The sequence below is a fragment of the Hippocampus guttulatus genome, chromosome 23, assembly GCF_054856545.1.
Source record: "Hippocampus guttulatus isolate MCC_2025c chromosome 23, RoL_Hgut_1.0, whole genome shotgun sequence".
NCBI lineage: Eukaryota > Metazoa > Chordata > Actinopteri > Syngnathiformes > Syngnathidae > Hippocampus > Hippocampus guttulatus.
This window is the reverse complement of record NC_141283.1, coordinates 4,879,400-4,889,764: the sequence shown is the minus strand read 5'-3', so window position 1 is coordinate 4,889,764 and position 10,365 is coordinate 4,879,400. Positions and strand designations below refer to the sequence as shown.

At 40.4% G+C, this 10,365-nt stretch overlaps 2 protein-coding genes across 2 annotated transcripts; one reads left to right on the top strand and one right to left on the bottom strand.

Annotated features, from left to right (window-relative positions):
• Positions 1 to 98: 98 nt before the first annotated feature.
• LOC147185842 (uncharacterized) lies at positions 99 to 4,884 on the bottom strand. The gene is made up of 9 exons (XM_086104263.1): positions 4,511 to 4,884; positions 3,790 to 3,869; positions 3,253 to 3,423; positions 3,123 to 3,188; positions 2,008 to 2,202; positions 1,858 to 1,938; positions 1,002 to 1,077; positions 794 to 914; positions 99 to 438 (listed from the first exon to the last, which is right to left on the bottom strand). The coding sequence occupies exons 2-9, from the start codon at positions 3,865 to 3,867 to the stop codon at positions 357 to 359; spliced, it is 870 nt and encodes a 289-aa protein (XP_085960389.1). The 5' UTR covers positions 3,868 to 3,869; positions 4,511 to 4,884; the 3' UTR covers positions 99 to 356.
• A 1,653-nt stretch (positions 4,885 to 6,537) lies between these two features.
• Positions 6,538 to 10,326, top strand: LOC147185841 (uncharacterized). Its single transcript, XM_086104439.1, has 2 exons — positions 6,538 to 6,702; positions 8,801 to 10,326. Exons 1-2 carry the CDS (start codon positions 6,639 to 6,641, stop codon positions 9,307 to 9,309), a joined length of 573 nt encoding a protein of 190 aa, XP_085960565.1. The 5' UTR covers positions 6,538 to 6,638; the 3' UTR covers positions 9,310 to 10,326.
• The last annotated feature ends 39 nt before the right edge of the window (positions 10,327 to 10,365 follow it).

The window sequence follows — 10,365 nt, the reverse complement described above, 5'->3', positions numbered from 1 at the left end:
CCATCCATCCATCATCCAAACTGATTATCCTCATGATGTTTGATTAAGACTTGACAGATAAAATCTTATCAATGTCAAACGGTAATAATTGATATGCCTGTTGAGGAATGCTTTTATTGGTACAGACATGTTGGGTAGAGTTAGCTCATGTACACAATGCAGATAGCACAGAAAGACGTTGTGTAAAAAGTCAACATGTTAAATGAATAAATTGGACATGCTGTACAGTTATGTGCATCGTACATATCAACAGTCCTCTTTGTTGGGGCTTCGTTATCGCCGCCAGTGTGTGTGTTTGTGTGTGTGATTGGGTGAATAAAACAGACTTCATTGATATGAAGGTAAAAAAGCGCTACTCATCTGGAAAACCAGCAGCCGCTGTGATGGCAAGTCCCGTCCAGAGCGAAGGACTCACGTACATGGAACGGTATGTCCAGGCTGTGCAACACATTACATATAAGTTATTAACGGTATGTTCATCTAATTTTATTTCTCACAGAGATTTTTGAGTTGTGCTTTCTTGGGCCACATAGTGATATTTTTTCCCCAGAGGGCCATGAAGACTGAAATTTATATCGATGTCTTATCACCTCACATTGTACAGAGGTACAGCAACCTCTCTGAAGACTGAAAGCGACATCTTCAGGAATGATTAATGCAAAGAGCTACCAGTTTGATACATACTTCTAAAAGAAGAGATATGCTCAAATGACCTTCGATAATGTTCTCTTTAATTAGTAATGATATTTTTCTTTGTGAAGAGTAAGATACCAATCATGTGTATTAGTAGTACCTCGACCTTGTGTTGTCCGTGGTGCTGTTGTCGGGTGACTGCTCAGTAAATAAGTCGATCGCAGGTGTTGCATAGTCACCATCTTGGTCTCGGCTTGGAGTGATCCACTTGTACTGACACCCTAAATGGACATATACATTCAAATAAAATATTGTCCGCTGGGTATTTACATAAAGCCGTGTGACTGCTGAGTGCCAAAACAAGCCACCTGCTTCACAGCGAGTCTTCCTCATCTTGAACTTCTCGTAGAACGATTCCTTGTCCTTCAGCTCGGCCAACCTCAGCTGTGTGGGAATGTTGTGAGCAGGGCACACATTTTAAACAAGTTGCACACCTCCGCCAAGACTTAATCACTTGGGTGCACGTCAACAAATCAAGAAGCTTTCAGGAATAGACATTCTACATCCAAAACATGTTCAATGACAACCTGGTATGAAGAGCAGTCTGAAGATGTAAAAAGGGGGATTCAAAATCAAATTTAATTCACTTTCAAGATTTATCAATGAGACGTCTTTATCAGTTCCTGAAGAGCCACATCCTGCCTGCTTTAGATCCCTCCCTACTCCAAAGCACCCGATTCAAACTGAATACAAAATAGTTGTAAATCATTAAATAAAGTACAGCGACAGAGCCTTACTTTTAATTTTAACTAATTAAAATGGTGCAATTCTTAAATTTTAGGTCTCTATTTTTATTGTGTATATTTAACCAATTTATATGTGTAAAAATCAATTCATGCCATTTCTTTAAATTCTACTTTTTTCACTCATTTCTTATCATTCAAGAAACAAAAAAAATTATGTGTTGCATACATCCAACACTTTGTGCAGGATTAAAATACTGTACTTAAAAAATATGTATACTGTATATCCATATGATAACACAACAAGAATTAGACAAAATAAATAGGTGAACGTTCAAATTTAAAAATATATACTCAAAGCAGTTTGTTATGTGCATCACATGAAATTTTAGATGGAAAGCATCCTTGGAAAAAAAAATCCAGACTGATACATGAAACAAACAAAAGCATGTCGTGACTAAACAAATGCAACACAACTCACCTTACAATTGTGTGGTTTTTTGCTGTGGTGGAGATACGGATTGTATGCGTCCAGGTCACAAATATCCAAAAACACATAGCCCTGAAAGCGACAGGCAAAGTGAGCCCAAACGCTTATTTCTGAATTTGCGTCGGCTAAACGTCAACAGACCTTTGCGTTTCCGTGATTGAGAAATTGTTGATACAAGTTCTGGCGCATTTTGATCTCAGCTGGGTTGCAGACGGCCATGTGGTGGTCGAGCTTCTTTTGGAGCGTAGCCCAGAAGTCCTCGTGTAACCACTTACGAACCACCTCCCTTTTCATCATCTTGCCTTCATCCTGCGTCTTCAGGAAAATCTCCAAGTCCTCCACAGCGACAAGTTAAACACATCTTGCTTGCTAGCTCCTCAGTACCTTGACTTCTGAATTCCATTTATGCCATCACCAAGTTTGTAACTCAGTTTACTTGGATGTCAAATCAAACTTACACATCGAAATTAATTGAATTGCCATTTAACCGTTCCCGCCGCATCCATCCGGTCATCCATCCATTTTTTTGATCCGCTTATCCTCACAAGGATCGCGGGCCCTGCTGGAGCCTATCCCAGACGAGATTGGGCAGTAGGCGGGCTACACGCCAGCTAATCACATTCATTTCCATTCCCCAGTTTTTGTTTTGCGTTTTTAATAAAGAAAAATAGCACACTATTGAAATTTTATACATACTATATTGTAATGTTATAACAAAATTGATTTTTATTTATACAATGTAAACATAATAAAAGAGAATGTTAAGAAAAACTTTTTTCGGGCAACAGTGTTTCCCTGCCTATTCTCAATTTGCTTCATGATAATTTGCCCCCCCCCCCCAAACTACTTTAATTGCTTAAAAACTCATTTATTTGCTGTTTTGGAGCTTTCTAAAATTCAGAGGGCACCAGCTACAGTGGTATCTTCAGATACAAGTAACAGACTTTTTATTTATTTAGGTTTTCGAGAGAGCACCCTTAGTTAAACCAATCTGTTGCGGGGGTTGTCACGTGAGGTTAGCAACACAAATACAAGAGCAGTTGTGATCTTAATTTCAGTCGACAGCATAGTGTGATACTGCCCAACACATTGGTGGCTCTCTGAGATGAATGAGAATTGAGAATTCATCTGTTTAAATCATCTTCCACAAAAACAATATTCATCGAACTACTGTGTGTGGACGAGTAGGTGCACATACAATGCATTCTTTCAAAAAGAAAAAATATATATATGTTCAGTTCCATTTGAAATCTTACCTGTTCTATATCCAGTAAGGGTCTAATCAATTCTTTTGCCTCTTGAATTTCAGCCTCCATTTTCACCTGAGAGAGAAACATAAGGCTCAAGCATCTCATCTCCGCTAGCGAGTGCAGCGTTGTGCACTACCTGCAGTAGCCTGGTGGAGGTATAGGAGAGGGTGCCTCGCCGCAGCCTGTATCCACGCGCCGCCTCTGTGGCGTCATCCCGTTTATTCTGTTTAATGCACCAGCGAGAGTTCGTCTTTGTCACTGGCGCACTAAGTCTCAACTCAGGCCGCGGGCACTTGGACTCTGGACCCTAAGCACAATGTGAACACATTTACAATATTCAGTTCCTCAATCGAACCATCTCCAACTGGGCAAAGGAGAAAAACAACAAGAAAACATATGGGAGGGGGTGGAAGGGCTTGAGAAGGGATCAGATGACTAAGATAGCCAAGCGGACTACACTGACCACACAATGCAGCGCTATAGTGATAACTAGGACAAGTTGTCATCCTAAAAAATACTTTAAAACGGAATTAATTCAGAAGATAATCATGCTAAAAACAATTCTAAAGCAACCACCAACGCAATAGAGCAATAAGACATTCGTTCAGTTCATGTAGTGCTTTAAACATGACTATACTACATTGGCACTGCACCCACAGTGTCAGTGGCCTACCTCGCTGGCCAGAAGTCTGATATTGAACGGTATGTGATAGGTGAGGACACCATCATTAGTCTTCTTCTTTGGCCGCATGTCTAAAAAGAAAACACAGGGTGAACCAAAAGTAGCTTCCCACTAAAAACAGTTTTATCTTGCGAGTGCTTGAAATGTCCCTATTCAATATTGCAATTTTAAACAAATCTGCCATTCTACTCGACATCACGTTATAGATGTATCAAGCATGGGTTAGGGGTACAAAATAGGGTTTCAAGCTAAGTTTAGGGTTTCTAAATAAGATCTACTAGTCAGGGATACAGCTTTAAATTGGGGTTTGTGGTTAGTGTTTTTGGGGTAGTGTTTCAAAGTTAGGTTTCAAGACACGATATGGGTTTCAAAGTAGGTTATAATCATTTCAAGCCGGGTTAGGGTTTGCTGTTATGTTTCAAATCTTTTTTTAAGCCAGTATTAGTCTCTGAAGCAAGTGTTAAGGTTTCAAGTCCAGAGCTGAGTTTGTGTGATGTGAGCTCCTTCCTTCTACATTCCATACCATCCCATTTACACTTACCTGCCCTTCCCCCTCGTTCTTTTTAAAATAAGAATATTTTTAATCTGTATACAGTACCAAATTTTTGTTCACACTGTATATTAGAATGACAAAGCGGTGTTATACTTTCATGAGTAAAAGCAAAGTGTCATTTTGGCGATTAGTTTATAATGCCAGCTCCAAAATCATTACCAGCTTGTGCTGCTTCAAATGTCTCCGTTGTTTCGCTTGAACTTCACATAAATCGTACAATGTGGATAAGAATACATTGCTTTATGTATTAAATGATATAAAATTGTTCTACTGGTTCACCTAATAAGCCGTAAAAAATGAAAATTCATCATTGTTACTAGCCTGCGATCCCCGTTGTGACGACTTTGTTCCCGCCACTTGCAAAGCCCCATCTCCCATGATGCATTGCGATAGACCTCTTTCGAAACTTCAAGGCGTTTACAAGTCCAAACTGACAGTCCAACCAAAAAGGAACAGTTGAGGCTTCAGCACATTTTGAACTACCTGCCGAAACGCTTTTTCTTTCGGTCAGTTGTTCAATTTCTTATGACGTCCTTGCTTGCTCGTGCAGGCGTTTTGAGTGAGTGCGCACACGTCTCGTAGCCGTGACAACTGCCTGACGTCACACCTTTGCGACAGAGGCCGCTCAAGTCTTTCAACCATGTAATGTGTATGTATTGGTAGCACGTTCGTTTTGTTTTCTATTTGCTGAAAATTGTATTCTGACTTGTTCAATAAAGATTTGAAAAAAAAGTCTTTCAACCATAGAAAGTACGCCCACTTACTCCCGTTCCATTTAAAAACTGATTTGTAAAAAAATCTTTATAGGTCACTCTAGAAATGGACCATTTAGGCACCACATTAAAAAAAGCATTTATTTTGTAATTGGCCTAATGTTTTCAAGACAAATATAATAATGTAAACCACATGTGATTTGATTCGTCCGTCAAGTTCAGTAGACAACACTTTACATTTTATTTCTCCTATTTGCTGTGCTTTGACGCTACCATGCTACACATGCGAGTACTCGGCTACGGTCAAAATTCTCATCTGTGGCCATGAAATAAGTATAATTAATGCACAAAATACACATTTGTGGCAGCAGTGGGTAGTAATCCGCTGCATTTACGTTTACTTGAGTAACTTCGGATAAAGTGGACTTGTCAGTCTAGCTTTAATGCAACGTGTACTTTACTATTACTTGATAAATTATGCTGAGAAAAAACGCTAATTTTACATTTTTATAGTGAGCTACATACCGCTTTCTACTTGTATTTTTATTGGTAGGCACAGCATAGATTTTTCAATAAAAATTGCACGCTAAAACGAGGAATGATTTTTTTCCCTCTCCAGATGTTAATATTCCAGGGAACATTGTGGATGTGGCATTATTCTTCCTCAGACAAGGAATTGTCCATAATTCTACCAGACAAGATTGATAGGGCCAGAGGGGGTTACCTTTTTTTTGTATTGTCAGGTTTATCCTGACACTAAACAATAGTGACAAAAAGTGTTTGTTTGATGTTCTTTAAAACTTGGGACTCCGTTTAATTCCTCAGCATTTTAGTTCAGCTGATCAGCATCCACATTGTGTCGTTTTAAAATGAACGGATGATGCTTAAAGGATGGGGGAAATGACAAATTAGTTACATTTTCTTGGGGTGGAGTGTCAGGATCTTGATTGGAAGTTTGATACAGAGAACCAAGAAGTTTGATCCAAAGAACAAACACAAAAGAAACCAAAATAAGGAGCAAATGGTGTGAGGCTCAAGAAATCACCAAGGTGTTGCGTGTCAATACTTTTTTTTGTCAGTTGCGCAGTATTTATGCTCAAATTAAATTCTACAACAAATATTTGAAAATGTATAATGGATTTGAAAATCCTCGTTTTGTGTTAATAAAATTTGAGGATTAGTAACATGAAATTGTTCAATAATACATCCAAATCTTACAATTAGCGAATAAGTACGGTGACGCGTGGGTATGACATCAATGACAGCCGCCTCGTTCCTCCTCAAGTTTAAAAGCCGAAAAGAAAGATGAAACAAAGTGAGCTCGTGTGACCAGAAGACGCAGTGGATTGAGCAAAAGGCTTGACAAACTCGAATTCATGCGGCCGTTTGGCACCTCGGGCGTCCTGCAGGTGTCTCCGTCCACACGGTGCACACGCCCCGCGATCAGCCATCTAATCATGTGAGGACGTCAAAGGCGTCAGGACCACGTCGTCGTCATCACAAGTCAACGCTATTTTGCGTTCTCGTTGCCTATTTTTTTGGCTTTTTACTGCCGGGTACGAAAAGCGGGTCACATGGATTGGTTCACGTCTTCAGCAGCGTGTATTGTCCTCCTGTGGATTTTCTGCTTTATAGACGGTAGGACACGTTTATTTTTGTATCCATTTGATGGGATTTATAGTTGCCAATTTGTAAAGAGGACAGAAGTCGCTCATGTGTGTAAAAAAACAAAGTAAAATAATAATTGGACCTTCTCCCACTAACATTTTAATATAGTTTCATTTCAAGACGCATAGAGGGGGTTTTTCTTGTTTGCTTTTTGTTTGTTTACTTAGCTTTAACTGAACCTTGCACCTTGACTTCATACTTTCAGTTTCGGTTTAGTTTGTAATGTGCGTTACGATATACGAAATTAAATGTTGCTCTTGTGACTTTAACATTCATAATGTGCATAAATACATTTATTAAGTCATAAATTAAGCAAGCCATGTAATTTTAGTGACTTGGTATTCAAAATGTAATATTTCAATTTACCTCCAGGATTTTTCTCTTCAGGTGCTAATGGGGGGTTTGACCGGTACATAACAGGGCTGAGAAAATAATTTATGGAGGGTCTTAACTGGGGCTATACAATTTCCTGATGGGCCGATAGCTCCCCCTAGCCCGGTGTAGCGCAAACACCAGTCATATCCTCCTGACTACCAGGAAAAAAAATGTTGTCCAATCACATTTATTTTGAAATTCCCCAATCTATGTGAAGTAATTGGACTACTCCAAAAGAAAATTTTGAAATTCCACTACATTTTTTAAACACTTGAATACTAGGCTCAAATACACTTAAAACAACTCAAACAACACTTTAACGTGTTCATAAGAGGCTTATAAATAAAATGCCAACAGCATTTCAAGACAAAATGTGTTTGATAAAAAGTATTACTTTTCCTCTTCCCATAAAAAGTGCTTGCACTGAGGGAAGCCATTGTCTTCCTTTTTCTAACCCCTACAAATTTGGTATCATTGGAAAGCACTGAATGTCCTCTTTAGAGTAACAAAAGGAGTTAATGCGATTGGATGCACTGGGTGGGAGATATGGGAGATATTTCGGTTCACAAATGTCCTCTACAGAGGACAAATTTGAACTACTGGTAGTCAGGAGGATATTGGGCTCGGAAGACTGAGATTTATGTTTGCATTGTTATTTTGTATCTTTTTATTGTAGTGTGCCTGGGAGCAAAAAAGATTTATGTGAAGAAAAAAAATAGAAAAATGAATTTGGACAACTCCTTTTACTCAATTAAAACAGTACAGACTCCGAAATAAGTATCATAGTAAAACGTGAACATGATTTTTTCCCTTCAGAAAATAAAACGAAAAACATACATAAAATACCTTCCCTGTGTAATTAAATCATTTAGTGTTTTTACTGAGAAGTAACAAGCGAGCTAGCATGGGTTCCGTCCCCTATGCCATCAAAAAATGTTCCGTTAGCTTTGTTAATGTAATAAACTATTTTTTTTAATGCTAAATTAGCTAATGATACGGACACCAAAAATATGCCTTGCCTGCATCTGTTTTTCTAGATTAGATGGACATTTGTGGAACAAATCATCCTTGGACCTCACATCATTCATCAATTCTTCTTAACTCAGTCACTCCCAAAGACGTTTTTAAACGTCTTTTCAGACTTGGTCTAGAATTAGCTGGTACTGAATGAGTTAATATGGGTCCCTGCTTCACATGCTGTTCTATAAATTTTCACAATATCAATTAATCATTCAACCAAAATTTCATGTCCGATTTGCCATAGCCTCTCTCTATTTCCATCTTTTTTGTTTTGTACATCACGTCATCTGTGGGGGTTGGAAAACTAATCATCTTATTTTAACAAGGAAGAAAGTATCGATGTTTTCAAATCTCGGGAGTTAAAAAAAAATCATAAGAAAAATCAAATTAGAAGTCACAGATACTTAAAAGTGCTTCCCAGTACTGGTAGTGATCTTCATTGTTAATTTAGAATGGCTAATTTACACAGGCTTGTTTTTCGAGTCAATGTGACACCCAAGATGCTTAACTGTAGTTCTTTTCTTTGTTTTCGAGTTGTTTGTAGTCAAACGACGTGCTTTGCGTGCTCAGGTGACTTCTCATGAGACTTTAATTCTCTGTGACATTAGTCACCGCATCAGATTAGACTCCAATCTGACCCGGCCACTTCCTAATCTCTCGTTTTGTCGGCCAGGCAACGCCGTGTTGGAGCTGCGTCTGCTCTTCCATGCCCTCACCAAGGCGGCGTGCCACCTGTACCTGGCCTTTTTGCCCCTGCGCCGCGCCATCGCCCACTTCAGCGACTGCGCCCGCCACCTCCTGGCCAGTGCCCAGTACCAGGGCCCGGCGCCGCATGGCGCTCCGCCGACGTGCCGCACTTGCACACTCCACCTCCTGGAAAGCGCGTGCGTGCTGTGCGAGACAATGCCCAACCTGATGGCGGCGGCGCTGAGCATGGGCGAAGCGCTGTGCCACGGGCTGCGGGGCGGCGCCTACGTTCTGGCTGCCACGCTGCGCGCCATCCAGCTCAATCTCTTCACGCAGATGAACGGCGAGCGCGAGCGCTGGGACAAGGAGCGCCACCGCGCCAAGGAAAGCGAGAAGAGGCTCAACTCCAAAGTGCTGGAGTACATTTCTGTCTTTTGCCAGGACCCCGTCAGCGCCCTGCGGATCAAGGTGGACGTGCCGCCCGTGTACAGATAATCCTTGGCACGGACGTAGTGCCTGCTTGCCCGACACTCAGTGAGATGCACCTGCTGTTGGAAAAAGCGCCGCTTTTGCGAAAAGAATCAAACCCTATTAGCTCAACTATACGCCACTCACAAAATTTAGGGAAACTGTTAGAGAAACAGCCCCGCTGCGAATAATTAATGCCCCCCCTGAAAAGGTTTATAATTGCCAATAGGTGCCACAAGATGGCAGCAAAGCACTACTTTAGTCAAAATGAAAATCCCCAACTCACTTCTACGTAGCTCCTTAGCACCAAAGTTTTCTTGTCGTATAGGCCACTGTTGTGGTTGCTTCAGAGCGGCTTGTCAGAATGGACAAAAAAAAAGGTCCTACCAAAAAGGTCCAACATGACAGCTAATCTGGGACACTGTGCTCGCAGAGTGCCTCATTGTCACATCTTGGAAAAACTCCGGTGAGATACCAGAGGCTATTAGCGGATATATTTTCAACCCTGTTGGGATGTGTTAGCATAAGAAGCATGCTAGATGTCATAGCATCCATTTTCACTTGACACAAACTTTAAAATAATTTATCTATCGTCTCTTTGGGTCTCACCCTTTGACGTTGAGAAACTGGAGTTCACTGTACATCTTGGTCGATGTTGAATTTTGCTAACTTTTATGGTTATTAATTCCACAAGTAAGGTGGCAGAAGTACTAAAAGCTTCTTTGTGGTATTTGGATCTTGACGCAAAGCTAAATAAAAGAACTAAATAATATCGACATTTTAGCGGCGCGGGTATACCTAGAATAGTGTCGGGTGGCTCGGCCAACCGGCACTCAACGAGGCCTTTTAACTGCAGTGCGGGCCGGTCGGTCGGCAGTGATGAACTGTGAACTTTGCCCTGTGGTTCTCGCTCACTCCTGGTGAAGGAGACGGCGGCGTCCAAGTAAAAACAAAGGGAAAAAAAAGAAAGATGGTTTGTTATGCCTGTTTTCCATTTATTGATATGTAAAGAAGTTTCAAAAAATAAAAGTCTCAAAACATGTACTTGATTTGTTTTGATATTTGACATTAGGCCTACTTGTA

Bases quoted from the DNA above. Each gene is read 5' to 3' on its own strand.
- LOC147185842 (XM_086104263.1), bottom strand. From the start codon at position 3,867: ATGCGGCCAAAGAAGAAGACTAATGATGGTGTCCTCACCTATCACATA. The intron at 1,078-1,857 runs GTGAGTTGTGTT...ATTCCCACACAG, and splicing joins AAAAACCACACAATTGTAAG to CTGAGGTTGGCCGAGCTGAA. The intron at 439-793 runs GTACTACTAATA...TGTGTTGCACAG, and splicing joins ACGGACAACACAAGGTCGAG to CCTGGACATACCGTTCCATG.
- LOC147185841 (XM_086104439.1), top strand. From the start codon at position 6,639: ATGGATTGGTTCACGTCTTCAGCAGCGTGTATTGTCCTCCTGTGGATT. The intron at 6,703-8,800 runs GTAGGACACGTT...TTTGTCGGCCAG, and splicing joins GATTTTCTGCTTTATAGACG to GCAACGCCGTGTTGGAGCTG.